The sequence below is a fragment of the Pan troglodytes genome, chromosome 15 (genome assembly GCF_028858775.2).
Source record: "Pan troglodytes isolate AG18354 chromosome 15, NHGRI_mPanTro3-v2.0_pri, whole genome shotgun sequence".
Taxonomy (NCBI): domain Eukaryota; kingdom Metazoa; phylum Chordata; class Mammalia; order Primates; family Hominidae; genus Pan; species Pan troglodytes.
Genome location: NC_072413.2, coordinates 99894995 through 99915435, shown reverse-complemented (window position 1 = coordinate 99915435; position 20441 = coordinate 99894995). Strand labels below are relative to the sequence as shown.

At 46.8% G+C, this 20441-nt stretch overlaps 1 protein-coding gene across 32 annotated transcripts in view; it reads right to left on the bottom strand.

Moving 5' to 3' along the window:
- The window catches only part of PPP2R5C (protein phosphatase 2 regulatory subunit B'gamma), a 166724-nt gene that overhangs the window by 28151 nt on the left and 118132 nt on the right, over window positions 1–20441 (bottom strand). For all 32 annotated transcript variants that reach the window (XR_010150824.1, XR_010150823.1, XR_010150825.1 and 29 more), the window contains 6 exon segments: window positions 17054–17164; window positions 15980–16072; window positions 15767–15897; window positions 9233–9292; window positions 6428–6536; window positions 4976–5029 (listed from right to left, as the gene is read on the bottom strand). Coding sequence is in view for 29 of the 32 variants with exons in the window: in XM_016925775.4 (XP_016781264.1) it covers window positions 4976–5029; window positions 6428–6536; window positions 9233–9292; window positions 15767–15897; window positions 15980–16072; window positions 17054–17164 (558 nt within the window). In the remaining 3 variants the exon portion in view is untranslated.

Genomic DNA, 20441 nt, shown 5'->3' with positions numbered 1-20441 from the left:
ACATTGTTTGGAATGAGCTGTGATCGGTACCAGCTATTTTGCCGCGTCAGTGTGGCGTGCTCTGGGGAGGAGGGTGTCTAATCAGGGAATGTGAATCCGAGGCAACAATGGCTGTGTGCTGCTGGGTGCAGCACAAGGCCCCGAGTTTTCCTTTGGAAGCCCAAGGACTGCCCGCTCCCTGCAGAGGGCAGGCGAGCCAGTGGCCCCAGCCTTGAGTCTTGGAGAGCCCCCTTCCTGTCCTGGTAGACCAAGGAGAAAGGAGAGCCGCTACTATGCCATGTAGTAAAACGTGATGAGACTGAAGAGGCAGGTGGGTGAAAACGGAACACAGTTTTACTTCTGTAAAATCTCTGATGAGCTTTTGTTATTCTTCCAACAGAGAAAGTGTTTCATGTGCCCAGAAAGCTTTTGAGCACTGTACACAATCAGCAAATGAAAAATACTAATTACAGGCTACAAATGGGGCAACACATGTCCTTCATATCTCAGTCTTCTAAGTGGATCTTACTTTAAACATTCCTGAGCCTGGACATTTGATGGCTTCAGGGGTCCCTTTGGTGCAGGCCTGGGAGATGGACGTGGACACCAGGTGTCCTTAGTGCTACCAAGAGATGTACACCTGCACAAAAGCCTATACTTTGATCATCTCATTAACAAGCTTTCAATGCTGAAATAAGACAAAATGGCCTTTGTGTTTTCATAAATAGGCATTTCAAAAGAGGGAATTTACTGACATGAGGGTCTGAATGTTCTTAACATGTAGGAAATTGAATCTGCTTTCTAAAGCCAGGATGGTACTATTACATTATCTGTGCAGCAGGAAACTAAGCAATGAAGTGTCCCCGGGTGGGAACATCGGGGCCTAGGTTGGTGGGGTTTGCACCTCCTTTGTGCTGGTGCCAAGTCAGAGTCCTGCATGTAACATTTACGCCGGAAGGACCCAACTGAAGCCGGCACGGGGTCTCTTGCCCTCTTTTAGACGTGACTGCAATTAACAGCTCTCACTCTTGCAAAGTGATATTCACTTTATTTACTATATTAGTGGGAATTTAAAACTTTTACAAACATTCTCTGCTTTTGTGTTACTTTTCGGTGGAAGAGAGAATAGGGTGAGGCTCATTCACCGAGCCCTCGGTGGAGAAGGTTAGGGTCAGGCTGACAGACAGTGGATGGCGGAATAGAGATGCCGGGACAGCGGCTTAGGTGGGAGCAGCCTCTGTCTGTGGTAAACGCAATGTGGCATTTGGTGAATTGTTCGGCCACTACAGGATATGAGAAATACGCACAAAGAAAATTCATGAAAGAAAAATACATTCAAAAATCTCTCCTTCCATAGCTTTTTTTCCCTTCCATTTGTATTTACTTATTTATTTGAGACAGGGTCTTACTCTGTCACTCAGGATGGAGTGAAGTTGGTGCGTTCATAGCTCACTGCAGCCTTGACCCCCTGGGCTCAAACAACTCTTCCACCTCGGCCTCTCGAGTAGCTGGGACCACAGGTACATGTCACCATGCCCAGCTAATTAAATTTTTTTTTTTTGGTAGAGAGGAGGTCTCACTATGTTTCCCAGGCTGGTCTCAAACTCCTGGCTTCAAGGGCTCCTCCTGCCTTGGCCTCCCAAAGTGCTGGGATTAGGGGCATGAGCCACTGTGCCCAGCTGTCTTTTATTTTTGAATAGGAAAAGGTGGGAGAGGAGGGGAGAGAGAAATTTTTTTTTTTTTTTACATATCACTTTCTCCAGTAAAACCTCTGTGATAGTTAATACTCAGTGTCAACTTGTTTGGATTGAAGAATGCACTGGGTGCGCCTGTGAGGGTGTTGCAAAAGGAGATTAACATTTGAGTCAGTGGGCTAGGAAAGGCAGACCCACCCTTAATGGGGGTGGGCACCACCTAAGCTGCCAGAGAGGCCAGAATATAAAGCAGGCAGAAGAACGTGAAAAGACTAGACTGGCCTAGCCTCCCAGCCTGCATCTTTCTCCCGTGCCGGATGCTTCCTGCCCTCGAACATCGGAATCCAAGTTCCTCAGCTTTGGAACGGGCCTGGCTTCCCTGCTCCTCAGCTTGCAGACGGGCTATTGTGGGACCTGGGTGACAGAGCGAGATCCTGTCTCAAAAAAAAAAAAAATACAACCTCTCACCCTTCAGTTTGGAGAATACCTCAGATATAGGCAGAAGAGTTAGGGCATGTAACCACTGGAGAAAATACAGTTTAAAAAAAAAAGTCCCCAATGAGTTTTATTAACACTGTTCATTTTTCTTTTTCCTACCTAAACATGTCTTCAGTCAGTTAAGAAGGATAAAAATAACACCTCCTCACCCTAAGCCTTGACTATGCTTGATGCTGAAGTGTGATGAGATTTGGTACATTTCCTTGGGAGGTCCCCAAAATCTCAGGCGGAGGCATCTAGGGGCTGGAGGGAGAGTGTGCAGGGATGCGTCCTTCCACGAGGGCCCGGCAGGACAGGGCGGGCCCAGCTCGTGGCTCTGTAGCACCTGCTACCTCTGCAGTCATAGGACAAGAGCTCTTCTTGAATTTTGTGGGTGAAATGGAGGGAATCTACACATAGAATTTAAAAACTTACAAGAAAGCAGAGCCCAAAAGCCAGTTTAACTCAGAAATTCAATGTTAAGAATTTCTCATGCAATTTCACTATAAAAATTACAACGTCACAAAAGAACTGTGAAAGAGAGAAAGGGCCCAGGAGTGACAAGATCTACTTTTTCTAGTCTAACAGTGACTTTTAAAAGAGCATTCAAACATTTGAATTGGTTCCTAACATTCCTTACTTTGATACTCAAATAATTAAAAAAAAACTCCAATGTAAAAAATGGGCAATGGATTTAAATGGACATTTCTGCAAAGAAGATATACACTTTTTTTTTTTTTTTTTTGGAGACAGGGTTTCACTGTGTTGCCCAGGCACACGCCATCATGCCTGGCTAATTTTTGTATTTTTTGTAGAGATGGGATTTTGCCATATTGCCCAGGCTGGTCTCCAACTCTTGGGCTCAAGTGATTCACCCGCCTCAGCCTCCCAAAGTGTTGGGACTACAGGCGTGAGCCACCGCGCCCGGACAAGAAGATATACAGATTTTGGTCAACAAGCGCTGAAAAGATGCTCAACATCATCAGTCATTAGGGAACTGTGAATCAAAACCACAACAAGATACTCTTTCACACCACTAGGATGGCTATAATTAAAACAACAGGTCGGGTGTGGTGGCTTACGCCTGTTATCCTAGCACTTTGGGAGGCTGAGGCGGGTGGATCACTTGAGGTCAGGAGTTGGAGACCAGCCTGGCCAACATGGTGAAACTCTGTCTCTAATAAAAATGCAAAAATTAGCCGGGCATGGTGGCAGGCACCTGTAATCCCAGCTACTTGGGAGGCTGAGATAGGAGAATCGCTTGAACCCAGGAGGCAGAGGTTGCGGTGAGCCAAGATTGCACCATTGCACTCCAGCCTGGGTGACAGAGTGAGACTTTCTCTCAAAAAAATAAGATAAAATAAAATAAATAAAAAGAAAGCAACAGCAGCAGCAGCAGCAGCAGCAGCACTGGTGAGAATGTGGGGAGATGGGAGCCTTTGTGCACTGCTGCAGGGAATGTAAAACGGGGCAGTCACTGTGGAAAACAGTATGGGGGTCTGTCCCGCAGCTAAACATACAATTACCATATGATTCAGCAATTCCCCTCCTGGATATATATCCAAAGGAACTGAAAATGGGGATTATAGCAAATACTTGTACACCAGTATCCAAATAGCAGCATTATTCACAATAGCTAAAAGGTGGGAACAACCCAGGTGTACACTGAAAAAACAATGAATAAACCCAATGTGTTCTATCCATACGATAGAACAGCATTCAACCATGATGAGGAATGAAGTTCTGATATGCAACCCAAGGATGAGCCCTGGAAGACATTACGCTGAGTGAAATACGCCAGGTGTGAAAGGACAAGCGTTTTATGATTCTCCTTATATAAGGTACCTAGAATAGTCAAATTCAGAGATAAAGTAGATTACAGGTCAGCAGGGGCCGGAGGGAGGGAGAACGGAGAGTTATTGTTTAATGGGTAGAATTTCTGTTTGGGATGATGACAAAGCTTTGGAAATAGTGGTGATGGTTGCGCAACACTATGAATGTCATTAACGCTGGTGAACTGTACATTTAACGCGGTTAAAATGACAAATTTTATGTTATATGTATTTTACCACAATTTAAAAACATTCAAAATGTTAACATATCAAAAATTTTTGAATTGTACTCTTTAAATGGGTGAATTGTGTGGTATGTGAATTATATCTCAATAAAGTTGTTTCAAAAAATGTATTTAAATGCTTAAACTGGCACCTGACATGTCTGGCTTTGTTAACCCTGGCTATGATAGCCTATTTTAATAAACATAAAATGTTAAGAAAATTATAAATCCTCTGACATAATTATGGAGGCTGAAAAAAAATTACAAATCCACGCACAGAACAGCAGTAATCTAACGTTCACTTGTGATTCAATGATCACAAAATAGTTACAGTGTAACTTGGGAAGTATTTTCAAGGCAGTAAAGCCTCTTTAGTACAACAATAATTTCAAACCCTAACTATAATTCCTCTGATCATAATCAGTTCAATATGTTGTCAAACCAAGCAGATGTGAAACTACTGAATTGCACACTAAAATTTAGTGGCTACAGTAACCGCTCAAGTGCTTTACGTTCAAACAGTAAAGTGCAATGAGGGACAAAGTGGCAATCTCATTACATAAAATAATCACTATAATAAAGGAATCTGCAATTAAAATGACTATACTTTGAAAACCTATAACCCATGAATGAAATGAGCCTGTTTATTAGTATTGCAATTTAAGATGAAAAAGTCTGAATGAATGGCAATTTGGTGAAGCAGATGTTGTAATATTTACATTTAGTGAAATGCACACATCTTACAAGACGCGCTAGCATCAGTACTTACTGGTTCCGTGAGGGTGCTGTCCTTTTCTAAAAACTGCACTACACAGTATGCCAGCTAAAAAGTAAAAGGAGAAAGAGCATTAACATTTCAACATAAAAATGCTGCTGTGCTTCTTCTAGAATCATCGTTAAACACCTTCCCACAGCAAGACAAGGACCCACGGTATAGACAAAGCCCTTGTGTGATTAACGGGAATTAACATTTATGCCCATTAATTGGTGATAGATCAGAAAGCTGAAAAATAAAAATAAGAAAAATAAATCAGGAAACAGTCTTTTTAGTCTAACTACCGCTAAGTCAATCCAGTATGATGGGATTTTCTTGGGGTCCTTGTGCAGACTACAATCAACAAGTCATCTAACAGTGGGGAACAACAAATTAAAATCTGGTTCCATCTTAAATCTCTGAACTATTAATTTCTTTTGTACAACAATATGATAATCTGGCTGGATGCAAAGATATTACCAGTTAAGAGCAGTCAGAGAAAATAAATATGCTCTAGGAAGAATCAATTAAAGAATATACTTTTTGTCATTTAGCCCCTACCATAAGCTCTGAAAGTGGGGCCTGGCAGAGAGGAGCCTTGTGCACCCCTGCGCCTGTGCTGGGGCGTGACTGCTCAGTGCCTGGCCCTGTGACAGCCGAAAGTGAACAAAGACGCCCACTGCAGCCAAAGAGTGAGAGAAAACCAAATCCAGGTAAATGCAGTCCATTAACCACTTATTGACCAATTTTTCAGTACAGCTGTACTTAGATTACTACAGTTTAAAAAATTCACAGCTTTATTTATTCATTTATTTATTTATTTTTGAGATGGAGTTTCACTCTTGTTGCCCAGGCTGGAGTGCAATGGCGCGATCTCGGCTCACTGCAACCTCCGCCTCCCGGGTTCGAGCGATTCTCCTGCCTCAGCCTCCCGAGGAGCTGGGATTACAGGCACGTGCCACCATGCCCAGCTAGTTTTGTATTTTAAGTAGAGACGGTTTTCTCCATGTTGGTCAGGCTGGTCTTGAACTCCCAACCTCAGGTGATCTGTCCGCCTCAGCCTCCCAAAGTGCTGGGATTATAGGCAGCTTTATTTTTTTAAAAAACGTTTTCATAGGCCATTCATTGGCCATGGACCTATATAGGCTTTTCTCTTTAAGGTACTGAATTTTAGATTACACTACAGAAAACTCCTCTCAGAAGTCTTCCTAGACTCCTTTCAGAGAGTTACTCCTTTCTCAATGCTTAAAACGGAAAAATTCTGTATTACAGAGATTTTTCTGAATTTCTTAAAAGGAATCTCTCTTTACCCCCTTATTCTTTCGATTATCACCAGAAGTTTGTTACCAAAGTTAGTAAAGGCCTATAAAGAAGAAAGCACTCTCAGTTAAGGCTGGATTCACTATCTCGTGTTCAATCCTGATCAAATGCCAACAGCTGTGTTCCTAGAGCCCCGCTGCTCCTTACCTGGGGATGGTAGACACTCAGAGATTTCACTTTGTGCAAAGGTAGTAACACCTTCAATAAGAAAATCTTGTGCTCTTCTTTTAGTGGTAAGGCAAATCCATTAATTATACTGTAAAAAGAACATTTATTAGGTTTGAACATTTACGAATTCCAGGTTTTAAACAAATATCTTGCCGTCTTTCAATTTTTGTTTTCACCATCAAAACCCAGCAGGCAAAATATACGTAGCCAAGCATGTTGCCATGCACCTGTGCCCCAGCTAACTTGGGAGGCTGAGGCGGGAGGATCATCTGAACCCGGAGTTCGAGGCTGTAGTGTGCTATAATCACACCTGTGAAGAGCCACTGTTCTCTAGCCTGGGTAGTATAGCGAGATCCTATATAGGGGTCTGTGGAACACTTCATATAGTGCTCCGGTCCCTGCAACAGCCTAAGAGGGAAATCCGAGGATTCTTCCTATATATATACATATGTGTGTGTGTATGTGTGTGTGTATCAGAAAAAAGAGGATACCAGCAAAAAGTTTAAAAATACTAAATGCCTACCAGGAAGTATAGTTATTTTTATCTTTGTAACTACATAATTTAAAAATTCTGGGTTTACAGGTGTTACCCAGAACAGCAGGAAGCTGGCTCAACAGCAGGAGCTCCTGGTGGCAAAATCTTCCCCCCTAAACAGGCCAGGAAGACGGGACAGTTCACGTGGGACCCCCCCGCCCCCCACCCAACACCTTCCCTCAGCCTTATCCATCTGGTAGGAATTCTTGCTGCCTGGAGTAATTCAGGTACGTTATTCTAATGTTGGTAACAGAGACCCAGTGGATGCTGGATGAGAGCTGGTTAAAAATCAGTTAGGGCCAGGCGGTGGCTCACACCTGTAATCCCAGCATTTTGGGAGGCTGAGGTGGGTGGATCACCTGAGGTCAGGAATTCAAGACCAGCCTGGCCAAGATGGTGAAAGCCCATCTCTGCTAAAAATACAAAAAAATAGCCAGGCGTGGTGGCGGGCTCCTATAATCCCAGCTATTCAGGAGGCTGAGGCAGAGAATTGCTTGAACCTGGGAGGTGGAGTTTGCAGTGAGCTGAGATCGGGCCACTGCACTCCAGCCTCGGTGACAGAGCGAGACTCCATCTCAAAAACAAAAACAAAAAACAAACAAAAAAACAGAAAGCTGTTCCCTTGTGCAAGAAAAGGGGTCCTACCTAGAGCCTCCAAAGCAAAGTTTTTGTCTCAAACAACTAGTTTATTGTCTTGGTTTTGTAATTAGGCAAATGGGAGTGACTGCCACTGAGCTGCAGAAGTAGACAGAGCTGTCTCTAACTTGGTCTTCCATTACTGACTCTGCTCGGCACAGCGGACAATGCGGGAAGGGCGAGCCTGGAGCGGCCCATCAAGGAGGGTGTGCTCACTCACAGGGTCACCCGCAGGCTCAGCCTCATCTGGAAGAAGGATAAAACTAATCAGCCTCTCGGCGGGAGCTGCCTGGTGGCCCTATGCACATGGGGGCCCTATGCACACGGCATGGCGGGCTGTGGAACACACGTCATACAGCGCTCCGGTCCCTGCGACAACCTAGGAGGGAAATGCGAGGATGCGCCTATCTTACAGAAGTACCTGCCCATGGTCACACATCTAGTAAGAGGCATCCTCTTCACCACTCACTGCACTGCACTGAGGGAGAAACCCCGCCCAAGTCTGTCTAAACTAAAAGAATTGTCAGCGAGGACATTTTTTCAAATTACATCTAAAGTGGCAAGAATAGCTCTTCTCAGAACTACTGGGCAGGACCTGATCCACCGTGAGAAGACAGTCTTGTGCTCAGGAGCTGCAGAGCATCACTAGATCCACCCAGAGTGCCAGGCTTCTCCACCACAGGCTCCTGAGAACCCGGAACTGCCCATCTACACTACATCCCTAAAAAGGTGCAGGAAAAAGCACTTCCACACTTACTAGCCATGGGACCCTGAGGAACTCTGGGAAACAGTGGGTTAGAAGGTCTAATATAAAATCTACGGGTTATCAATTAAATAAAAGTGGCCGGGCGTGGTGGCTCATGCCTGTAATCTCAGCACTTTGGGAGGTGAGGCGGGCAGATCACCTGAGGCCAGCAGTTCGAGACCAGCCTGGGCAACATGGTGAAACCCCATCTCCACTAAAAATACAAAAATTAGCCAGGCATGGTGGCGGGCACCTGTAGTCCCAGCTACTTAGGAGGCTGAGGCAGCAGAATCGTTTGAACCAGGGAAGCAGAGATTGCAGTGAGCCGAGATCGCGCCACTGTACTTGAGCCTGGGTGCCAGAGCAAGAGTCTCGAAAAGAAAAAAAAAAAAAAAAAAAAAGGCAACTAAAAACTTTACTTGGATAAAGATGATGAAAGTTTTGAAATGTTAATTATTTCATAAATATACATATAAAAAACCAAAGTAATTAAAAATATTAGCATTTACATGATACCCCAAATGTACAATCTATTCTTCTTTCAAGCTTCTAATATAAACCTTCTTAGGTTAACTATTTTTAACATTGCTCTTGAGGAAATAACTGCAATTGTGTTTCCATAGTAATGATACTGAGGTATACGAAGTAGAATCTACGTACAGAACCATAAAAATGGGAGAGATTTGTCATTTGGCGTGCTCTAATTGAAGAGCTCACCAACTCCTGCTTTCAGTGAAATTGTATTTGAATTCTTTTAGAGAATGGTTTAAACTGCCTTGCTTTAAAGCGGGCAGCTGGACTCAATGAAATGGATCACTCTGGTATAAATTCCATCTACAGCCGTTTGCTACCCATAACAGAGGCTTACCTTCCCAATATTTCCAGTAACTCTGCTATGCCATTATGATGCTCTGTTTCATAAATAAACCTAGAAAAAACAATTTTCCCATTAGAATTAGACACTGAACTAACCTGAATAAGAAAACAATGCTCTAGGAGGAGCCACGGAGCCAGGCAACAAGAAGCGCGTCTATTTGTGCAAACACTGCTCGTGGTGAGCAAGCAGCCCTTCAGGAACCAAACAAACTCCTCAAGGCCTGCAGCTGTAAATGCCTCGAGGGCAGAGAACTTGGTCTTGCACGAATTTTTTTCTCAATATTTTATTTTGGAAAATTTCAAGCATCTAGGAAAACGGAAAGAATTCTACAGTGAACACCCATTTCAACCACCAGATTCGACCACGAGCAATGTGCTCCATCTGCTTGATCACACGCACATCTGTTCATCCATCTTTTACTCGTTCATTAATCCATCTTACGTTTTTGCTGTATTTCAACATAAGCCAATGTCTTACTTAATTTTAAAGCCCGCAATATTTAGCACAGTTCCTGCAAAGGGTAGAAGTGATTCCTGAACTCCTCTTATTCTACCTGCCCAGTTCCCCACTGACACCCACACGCATCCTCCGTGCTGCCTCAGGTACGATCTTTCTGAAGCACCCATCTGCGACAGACCCAGCTCCCTTCCTCTGAGACATCTCTGTCCACTGCGCCTGCTTCTAGGGGAGCCCCAGGACACGCACCCTACCCTCTGTGCCAGCCTGTCTCCCTCCAGATGGGGCCACTGCAAAGACAGGGCCAAGGACTTCTCGTGACTATGTTCCCAGGGCTAGGAGCAAGCCTGGCATCTGTTTGATGCTGAAAACACGTCTGCTGAATAAACCGGGCACAAAGAGAGGGAACAGGGACATGTTAGGAAACAGGAAAATGTCCTCCCTGCAAAGGGCTCCTACAGAAACAAAGAAGCCTCCCCTGCCCCAAGCCTCGTGCACCTGGGATTGGTCTAGAGCAGTCCACGAGGGGTATCCTGCATGCAGTGAGAGGGTCTGAAAGATCCCTGCCCATCAGATGAAAACCATTTGATTAGAGACCGCTCTAAGCCAAAAATAAGTTTGAGAAGATTAAAAAATTCAACTCTGAAATTTCATTCACTTTGTTTGAAACAAATGAAATAGTGTGACCTTAACATCCACAGATGTGAAATATTTTTGAAGAATGGGTCTTAACATTTCTATGTTCCCAAACATCAGAATGCACTGAGAGGTGGTGCTTGAATTGGGTACTGAAGGAGGATTTTCACAGATTTTTTTTTTTATATGGCAGTGTGGAGAGGGAGAAGAACTCGTTTGGCTGGAACAAAGGTCTGTGCTGTGGAGTGGGGTGGGCAAGATGCATGGAGAGGCTGGAAGGCCAGCTTAGAAAAGCCGAAATCTGGCCGGGCACAGTGGCTCATGCCTGTAATCCCAGCACTTTGGGAGGCTGAAGCAGGTGGATCACCTGAGGTCAGGAGTTCAAGACGGGCCCGGCCAACATGGCAAAGCTGCACCTCTACTAAATATATAAAAATTAGCCGGGCATGGTGGCACATGCCTGTAATCCCACATATGTGGGAGGCTGAGGTGGGAGGATCACTTGAACCTGGAAGATGGAGGTTGCAGTGAGCTGAGATGGCGCCACTGCATTCCAGCCTGGGCAACAGAGACCCTGTTTCAAAACAAAAAACAAAACAAAACAAAACAACACAACAGAAAAACTGAGATCTGCTCTTGCAGGAACCAGGAAGCAGAACCTTTAGCAGGGAGACCCAGTAGCACAACAATGCAGGTGGCCAAAGCCTAAGAGGGAGGGAGGGACGTTACCAGGGCAGAGCTCAGTGCCGTGGGTGACAGGAACCACACTGGTGCCATGACAAGAAACAGAAAATGCTCGCACCTGGTGTCCCTCAGCCTGCACCTACCCTGAGGCTTGGAAGCTGTGACCAGGCAGAAGTCAGTCTGTGTGTGTCTACACCGAGAGGTGCTTTAATTTACGAAACTCACCCTGCAGGCTCCCTTTGCATACACTGCAGCCGTGTGGCTTCAGTTTACTATTCCTCTCGCATGGACCTTGGAGAGCTGTGATCTGGGCCTCTCCGAGACAAAGACCCCTGGACCCCTTCTGGTCTAGCTCCATCAGCTTTAACATTTACATAAGGATGGCTTGCAGTTATAAGCCATTTTGTTTTCCTAAATCAACATTACTACATTCTTACTGATAAATTCTTAATTTCTAATTTTTTAAACCTGCTTTGATGTAGGCAGAAGAAAGAAGAAATAAGGACAGTTCTTTTCCTTCTTCCTTTTCCAGCGGGAGACAAACAGGGACACCCTGGGAGGGAAACAGAGATCCCTGGGAGCCGGAGAGAGTGTTTCTCACTCTTTCAGCAGAAAGGGAATCAGACCCCCCAGACACTAAGCTGGGAACCTGCTGGCTATAGAAGTCTCCAGAAAGGATTCTAAATGCCTTTCCTGCCTGTATGATGTATTCTGGCCTCATGGGAAGAGGTGGACTCTATTTCTCCTTCCTCTGAAGCTGGGCTGTCCTTGTGCCCTGCTCTGACCAACACAAAGGGCAGAAGTCACTCTGCACCAGTTCCAAGCCAAACTCTTAGGAGGACTGGGGGTCCTGCCTCTCCCCTCTTGGATGTGGCCGTGGCTGTAGAAACTCAGACAACCTGGAGGAGCTCAAGGCATCACAGAGGCAGCGTGGGGACCTGCTCAGCAGCCCCTGTGAACACTCCAGCCCCAGCACACGCCACGGAGCAGAACCGTCTGGATGAGCCTAGCGTAGATGACAGCATCATGAGGAGTGATGGACCATGCTGACGGAAGCCACTGAGCTGGCGGTGGCTCCTGGCTCCAGGATGGTGTGAGGTAGTGACACATCCTGGCGATGATGGGGACAGTTTGATGGCATCTCTCTGTGAGATAAGAGCATGAGCAGGTGCTGCACAGCCTTGCTGCAGGGCCAGGGTGAGGATAGAGCAGGACCCATGGCTGGTTATGCAGCAAGAGAAGGAATGGCACACTGCCCTGCCCGCCCAGCCTCCAGGTCCCGCTGTGTGCCAGAGCAGGCACCATGGGTTATGGACAGCACTGTTTAACTCACACTTAAGCTGACGATAATGATAAACCATAGAAATAAACAGCAACCTTATATTTACATTTTCAGTTAAGTTGAGCCAAATATGTTCAAAATGTTTTTTCTTACAAGACACAGCTGTTCTATATTGAACTTAGATGAGCTGGCTGGGTGTGGTGGCTCACGCCTGTAATCCCAGTGCTTTGGGAGGCTGAGGCAGGAGGATCACTTGAGGCCAGGAGTTTGAGACCAGCCTGGGCAACACAGTGAGACAGATCTCCATCTCTACAAAAATTTTAAAAGTTAGCCGCATGTGGTGGCACACATCTGTAGACCCAGCTACTTGGGAAGCTGAGGTAGAAGGATCCTTTAAGCCCAGGGGTTTGAGGCTGCAGTGAGCTATGGAGTACAGCATCACTGTACTCCAGCCTGGGTGACAGAGTGAGACCCTGCCTTAAAAAAAGAGAAAAGAAAAGAAAAGAAAAGAAAAAAACCTAGATGAGCTGAATGCAACTCTCAAGATCTTTCTTCTTTTTTTTTCCTCACATGAAATGAGGAGGTAGTGGTATTGACAAGGAGGACCCAAACCAATCACGGAATCTAGATAGTATGCTTGCTTTTGACTGCGCATATCAGGACAATTACAGAAGAGATTATCAAAAGCATGCACACAGACACAAATGCCATATTCTAGCACCAAGCCTTTAGTGAGAACTGAAGTAAATTATGTGTAATAACTTTGGAATACTAATCTATTTAAGTATTTCCTAAGGTTCTTTAAGGTATGAAACATTTTCTACTACTTTTTTTTTTTTTTTTTTGAGGCAGAGTCTCACTCTGTCGCACAAGCTGGAGTGCAATGGCATGATCTTGGCTCACTGTAAGCTCCGCCTCCCAGGTTCACACCATTCTCCTGCCTCAGCCTCCCGAGTAGCTGGGACTACAGGTGCCCGCCACCACGCCCAGCTAATTTTTTGTATTTTTAGTAGAGATGGGGTTTCACTGTGTTAGCCAGTATGGTCTCGATCTCCTGACCTTGTGATCTGCCTGCCTCGGCCTCCCAAAGTGTTGGGATTACAGGCGTGAGCCACCACGCCCGGCCCATTTTCTAATTCTTAAATGCAGATGTTCAATAGATTTGTGATTCTGCTATCTGAACAAAACCTACTAGAATTAAGAAAACAGAAATATGTTAGGTAGAGCTTTAATTTTAGGTCAAGAAGACTGGAAATTTAAATTGTACCTGTTGTATGTTAAATAATGTATATTATGTTTTCATAGATAAGTATACCAGGCAAGTAATGATCTTGTTAAAAAGGAATCATGATACCAAGAAACATAAAATAGAAACGTAACATTTAGGAAAGTGACATCATTCTCTGTTATAGTTAATGTGTCTGGGCTATGTCCAGCACCGGGCTCCATTTTACAAATGAGATGTGGGGTACTTGGAAGGAGTTCAAAGGAAAGCCACACGCAAAATCAAAGGCTCTCACGCCGAAATGCCCTATCAGGTGTGCAGGTCGGGAGGGAATGCAACCCTCATGACTGCAGAGGGAAAGGCAGGGTGCTCCCGACGCAGGCTGTGCAAGCCGGCACGGGATGGGAGAGGCCGGGGCTGCGGGCCCTAATGACTGCAGAGGGAAAGGCAGGGTGCTCCCGACGCAGGCTGTGTGAGCCGGCACGGGATGGGAGGGGCCGGGGCTGTGGGTTTTGGCAGGGGGGTCTCATCTGCCATCTGTCTGTCTCAGATGCCCCTTTTCTTTTCCCGTGGTCACTGTGACTAAGAAAGGACCCTGAGGCCCGGGTTGGGCGTGGCTGACACTTGGCCCCTTCTCCAGGCCATGGCCCGTGCTCTGTCCACACCCTGGCCCTGCAGCGAGGCTGTGTGGGACCTGCTCATGCTCTTATCTCACAGAGACACGCCATCATACCGTCCCCACCATCACCAGGATGTGTCACTACCTCGCAACATCCTGGAGTCAGGTGCCTTAGAGGCAAGCTGACCCGAGAAGCTGTAACTTGTAGAAGAAACTGCTCATTTAGTGAACTTTCCAGGAACAAAAAGAAACAACAGGAACTGTTTCCTCTATTGACATTCACTTGGTGCCACCGCAGTGGGGAGCACGAAACTGGCAGTGGGGTGGGGCGTGCGACAAATCAACTGACATGGTGGCTGCCCTTGCGGGAGACCAGACCCACCGCCAAGTCAGGCAGAGCCTCCCAGTGAAGGGATGTTTCAGGAAGCCTGGGAGGCTGAGGGAAGGGCTGGTGTAAAAAAGACATCCCAGGAGGCTCCAACAATGGCTACAGAGCCCTGGCGTGGAAGGAGCCTGGAGCTGAGCAGAGGCTGGCTGGGGAGGGGCGAGCCTGGAGGTGGGCCTGCCACTGGACTCTGTCCTCCTCCACCGGCTGCTCCAGCGGGGCTTTCCCTCCCCTGGTGCACAGTGGGAGTCTCCAAACCTTTAACCGAGGTGCACAGATCTCAGGCTTTCTACAGATGAATGACATCACTTCTCGCCCCGCCTCCTCTCACTGAGACTCCACGGGAAGAATGAGGTGATGCACAGGTAGAAGGAAAAAGCTGGTGTGAAGGTTAATACTGAGTGTCAACTTGACTAGATTGAAGGATGCAAAGTATTGTGCCTGGGTATGTCTGTGAGGGTGTTGCCAAAGGAGATTAACATTTGAGTCAGTGGACTGGGAGACGCAGACCCATCCTTAACCTGGGTGGGCACCATCTAATCAGCTGCCGGTGCGGCGAGAATTAAGCAGGCAGAGGAACGTGGAAGGGCTAGACTGGCTGAGTCTTCTGGCCTCCATCTTTCTCCTGTGCTGGATGCTTCCTGCCCTTGAACATTGGACTCTAAATTCTTCAGCTTCTGGACTCTTGGACCTACACCAGTGGTTTGCCAGGGGCTCCTGGGCTTTCCGCCACAGACTGAAGGCCGCACTGTCCGTCTCCCTACTTTTGAGGTTTTGGGACTCGGCCTGCAGACAGCCTATTGTGGGTCTTCACCTTGTGATCGTGTGAGTCAATTCTCCTAATAAACTCCCCTTCATATATTCATCTATCCTATGCGTCCTGTCCTTCTAGAGAACCTTCACTAATACAGTTGGTCTGGATGGAACCAATTCATCCACATTTCCAGGAAACTTGACCTTTCAGTAGAAACAGGAATGATGGAGGGACCCAGGATGAGGCGCTGGGCTTGGTGGCTCAGGAGGGAGCTGTGGGGAGAGGGGAGGAAGGCAGGGAGGATGAGCCCAGCAGCCCCCTGCACACAGTGCACAAGGCGGTCCACCTGCACATGACAAATAGGCTTTGAGAAACCCCCTCCACATGCTGAGTCCTGTCAGAGGAGACAATGGGGTGGGGGAGCATCGAGGGGGGAAATGAGCATCACCACACACAAGGACAACGCCATCCACACGCGACTTACCTATAAAATATATTATTGATCTGTTTTCTGATGTAAGCTCTCAAGCCTAGGAATTTCCCATAGATTCTGTGAAGGGTGGTTTTAAGAAAATCTCTCTCCCGAGGATCTTCACTGTCAAAGAGCTCTAAAAGCTTTGAGAAGAAAAAGACACTTAGTGGCTGGGTGTCATCATTCCATCAGGGCTTTTAGAGTGTCAGCTAATTTGTACCTTACCTGCAATACAAACTTCTGATCAATATATTTCTTCGCTATATTAGGTTGGAAATCTGGAGACTCTAAAAATCTTAAGAAAAATTCATAAACAAGCTAGGAGGAAAAAAAAACAATGAGTCAAATAACATGAGATTTTATTGAATGGAGATTAAAATATACCAGAAATTGAATCTTTATTGGTATGCAAATATTAGCCTCTCAAAGCCACATATCTACAGAATTAATGCTAAATTACATGGCTTAATTCAATGATAAATGGTGATGGTAATTATTTTATTTGGTGAAACCCACAGACTACACCCTTAAACGGCATTTAAACAAAATGATCTCCATGGCTGATGTCATCAGTTATAGTACACTGTTCAGGGACTACAGGGCACAGATGCCACAAACCAAGCCATGACCCAACTCTGCAGGGGGGATTTGCAGCCTGCCGCCTAGGAGTGTCCCACAATGCCAAGGCGCAGAGCCAACCAAATGCCAGGAACTCTGGGGCTGCCAGGTAAGAGGGCCCTAAGATGTGGACCCTGAACCATGACCTCCTGGAGCTGGGACAATTCTTTCCCTGTGCAGACATGCTGGGTGGGACAGCGTGGGCCGCCTGTCACGGATGGATGGCCCTCCCACCCGCACACCTGGCTCCTGCTCTGCTCATGCCGACCCTGGCGCCTCCTTGCCAACCAACCTTCTGCCTTACAAATGTCCTGGGGAAAGGCAGTGGCCAGCGCAGGACCTGGGGGCCCAGCAGGCACATATTAAATATGAGGAGCAAAAACTGGGAGATTGTTGGCTTAGGACCTCTGGGCTTGAATTCAACGGCCATCAACACAGCGGCCATTTTCACTGAGAACATACTCACAATTACACATCTTCACTGGCTGTTGTAAAGTGGTCAAACACACACATTAACTTTATTCTGCTGAAATATTTTTCTTGTACACATGGGTTTGCGAGGCCCATGCTACTGAGGAGGAGAGGTCCATCTGGCCAGACCAGTGCGCCCGCTCTGTGGATCCCAGGCCATTCCCATGTGTCACCGGTGCCCTCCGAGTCTGGTCACCCAGAGCCCGATACCTGTAGATGAGGCCAGGCTGCTTCTAACGTTGGTTCATCTTCCTCCGGGTCAAATTCCGCTCCCGTAGGATTGGAGGAAGGTGGTAATGTTCGAAACATGTTAACTGCAAACTAAAATCCACATATTCTATAATTACAATCAGGGCATTTAAAATATTTACAGACAACATTTTATAAAGTCTTAGGTAATTCTAACAGTAGCCGCTTCCCATGGTAACTTAGCTCCTCCATATCCTCAAAACGCAGAAGCCGTGTGGGTCCTCAGAGAGAGCCTGGATCAAAACTGCAGCAGGAAACATCACTTTGGACAGGTGCGCACGAAAGTTGACCACCAAAGTTATTTGGACTCTTGACTGTCAAACTTTGAATGACAACCAACACCAACAAAGGCTGATGGCACAGTGATGACTTCTGAGGTCTTATACTGTCCAGTGGGTGCAAGACCAAGGAGAATGCTCAAAATGAGAGTAAGAAAGGGATGAGCTGACGAAAGACGCAGCGGAGATTCACAGCTGAAAATGCTGGAAATGGCAAGGGCTGCGTCACGCAGGGAGGACCCGTGTGACAATGGCACCGACATCCTCTGCAATCCGCAACGATGAGGAAAGCAACAGTCAGGGTGGGACGACCTTTGAGTCAGCAGCTAAGATCATTTCCAGAGAAAGGACTGCTCAGGGGCACAGAGGATCGGTAGGGGCAGCATGGCTGTGCGCCCAGGCATGGGCTGTTAGATTTCTCTCAGTCTGTTTGGACTTGTATAACACATACTGACAGATCAGTGACATAAACAGAAAAGATTACTGTTTCCATGTCATACATTTATAACCTATTTTTATTTTGTACTAAATCTACGTATTTATTTATTTATTTTTGAGGTGACGTCTCCCTCTGCGGCCCAGGTTGGAGTGTAGTGGTGCGAACTCGACTCATCACAACCTCTGCCTCCTGGGTTCAAGCGATTCTTGTGCCTCAGCCTCCTGAGTAGCTAGAATTACAGGCGTGCACCACCATGCCTGGCTAATTTTTGTATTTTTAGTAGAGATGGGATTTCACCACGGTTTCACCATGTTGGCCAGGCCAGTCTCAAACTCCTGACCTCAAGTGATCCGCTCCCCTCAGCCTCCCAAAGTGCTGGGATTACAGGCGTGAGCCACCATGCCCAACCCTCTTTTATACTAAGTCTAAATATGATTGGTTACCTTATTGAATCTCTGAACGGATCGTATGCCAGTTACATAACTGGGTTCTGGTGAATGGCTCTTATAGGTGATCACAACCCCAGTCCCACCACTCTCAGAAGCACAAAATCAAAACCTTTGACATAAAAGATTAAAATCTGACTCTACGATAACAACGAGAAGATGTTTCTAGAGAGTCCAGGGCAAACTTGGCTGGCTTTAGATACCCAGTCTTGTAAAGACCAAGCTAATACTCAATGTCACCACTGCTGTTTCTTCCCTTTTCTTTTTTCCTCTTAAAGACAGGGCATCGCTCTGCTGCCCAGGCTGGAGTACAGTGGCCATCATCGCTCACTGCAGCCTCCAACTCCTGGGCTCACACGATCCTCCTGCCCCAGCCTCCCAAGTAGCTGGGACTACCAGCATGCACCACCATGCTCTGCTAATTTTATTTATTTTTTGCAGAGACAAGAACTCGCTACGTTGCCCATGCTGGTCTCAAACTCCTGGGCTTAAGCAATCCTCCTGCCTTGGCCTCCCAAAGTACTGGAATTAGAGGCGTGAGCCACCGCACCTGCCTGTCTCTTCCCTTCTTTACTGGTATTGATACTGAACTCCAAACCTTAATATCATTTTTCAGAAAGTCATCAGCTATAAAAGCTCTGAGCATCAAGCATCTGAGCATCAAGCATCTGAGCTTGTTCTCTGTGTCATCTGAGAGGGGAGCTGACGTAAAGACCAACTGTAATGGCCTTCACGGATACTGTAGAAACGCAGGGATGAAAAAAGGGGCTGAAAAGCCAGGAACAACTAATTAAAAAACACTTTTAGTAAAAGTATGAGTAATGTTCCTAAGACATAGGTACAAAGACAAAGGTTTGCAATCTAAAACCGAGAGTTAACCTGACTCTCACTGGTGTTATAATTTCTGGCAATGTCTACTCTCCAGGGACTGTCCCCTCCTCTGTGAAGCTAGTGTGTGTATAAGGTACTGCAAGGAGCCTCCCAAAGAATAGTGATTGACAGGTGGACGGCCCTGCCTCAGTTGCTGGCCCACAGGCACTCGGCGCAGACAGGGGTCTAGTCTGCCCCTCCTGGCACCCTGACCCCAAAGCCCACAGACGTGAACAAGCAGATGCTAAAAGCTCAACTATTAAGGAAAGGCCACACACACACACTTTGGGCAGGCCGCCATCTCCTCCCAGGGCGTGTGGAGATGTAACACAACTGGTCCTGTCATTAGCAGCCACTGCTGAAGCTCTCCATATCTTCTAGGGCCATGAAGGGCAGAGAAAGGAAAGTCTGAATTGAGTCTTTAGCTCCTACGGGGAGTGTAGCATTCGTGAACTGGGGTTTCTACCCTCTCTCTCAAAGCCAAGAGACTGGGGTGAGGGTCCAGTCACCCACAGGACAGGGTCACCTTCAGGAAAGGGAGATGGCACTTTGTTCTTCGGTGGGTTAGAGCTGTGGGCCCGGCCTGGTGCCAACAGGGGCAGAGCACAGTGTGGGGAGGGCAGAGCCTGGGCACGAACTCTGGGTGGCAGAGGAATCTGTGAACAGGACTATGCCTGGCAGGAGACTCTGGGAACAGCCTGTGACATCAGGGCCTGAGGAACCATGGCGCCTGGAAGGAAAGCACGGTCACCGCTTCCGAGGTTTCTGGGGCTGCCCATCAGGGATACAGAGGCCAGAGCAGGAGCCGTAGGGCCACGCCGCCCAGGAAGCTGCCAAGGGAGAGAGGGGTCAGCTCACCCAGAGACGAGGCTGTAGGTCTTGGGGGAGAGGAAACAGCTGTCTCTCTGGAAGAGGCCTGCTGCCCGAGAGTCACAGACATGCCACAGAGGAAGAGACCACCATTCTGGCCGAGGCCACAGGGAGCAACTGAGCAGAACAGGCAGCTGCCCTTCCCCTCTGCTCTGGGTGCTGCTCAAAGCCCCGCGGGAGGGCGGGCAAGAGGGGCTCGGAGCCACCCTTGCTTCCCCTCCTCTCCCACAGCATGTCCCTCCCTGGCCAGGCTGCCTGGGGTGCGGCTTAGATGCCATTTGCAGAGGGTCTGAGATTAAAGCTTTAACCTAGATTGGATTTCTGTAACCAGGGATGACTAAAAAGTTAACCAACTTGCCCAAGATGTTATTTAGGGACAGGAAAGTGTGATTTCACCCATCATGGTTAAAGGCGATAACTGAAAAAAAGTAAAATGTCCCCGACTG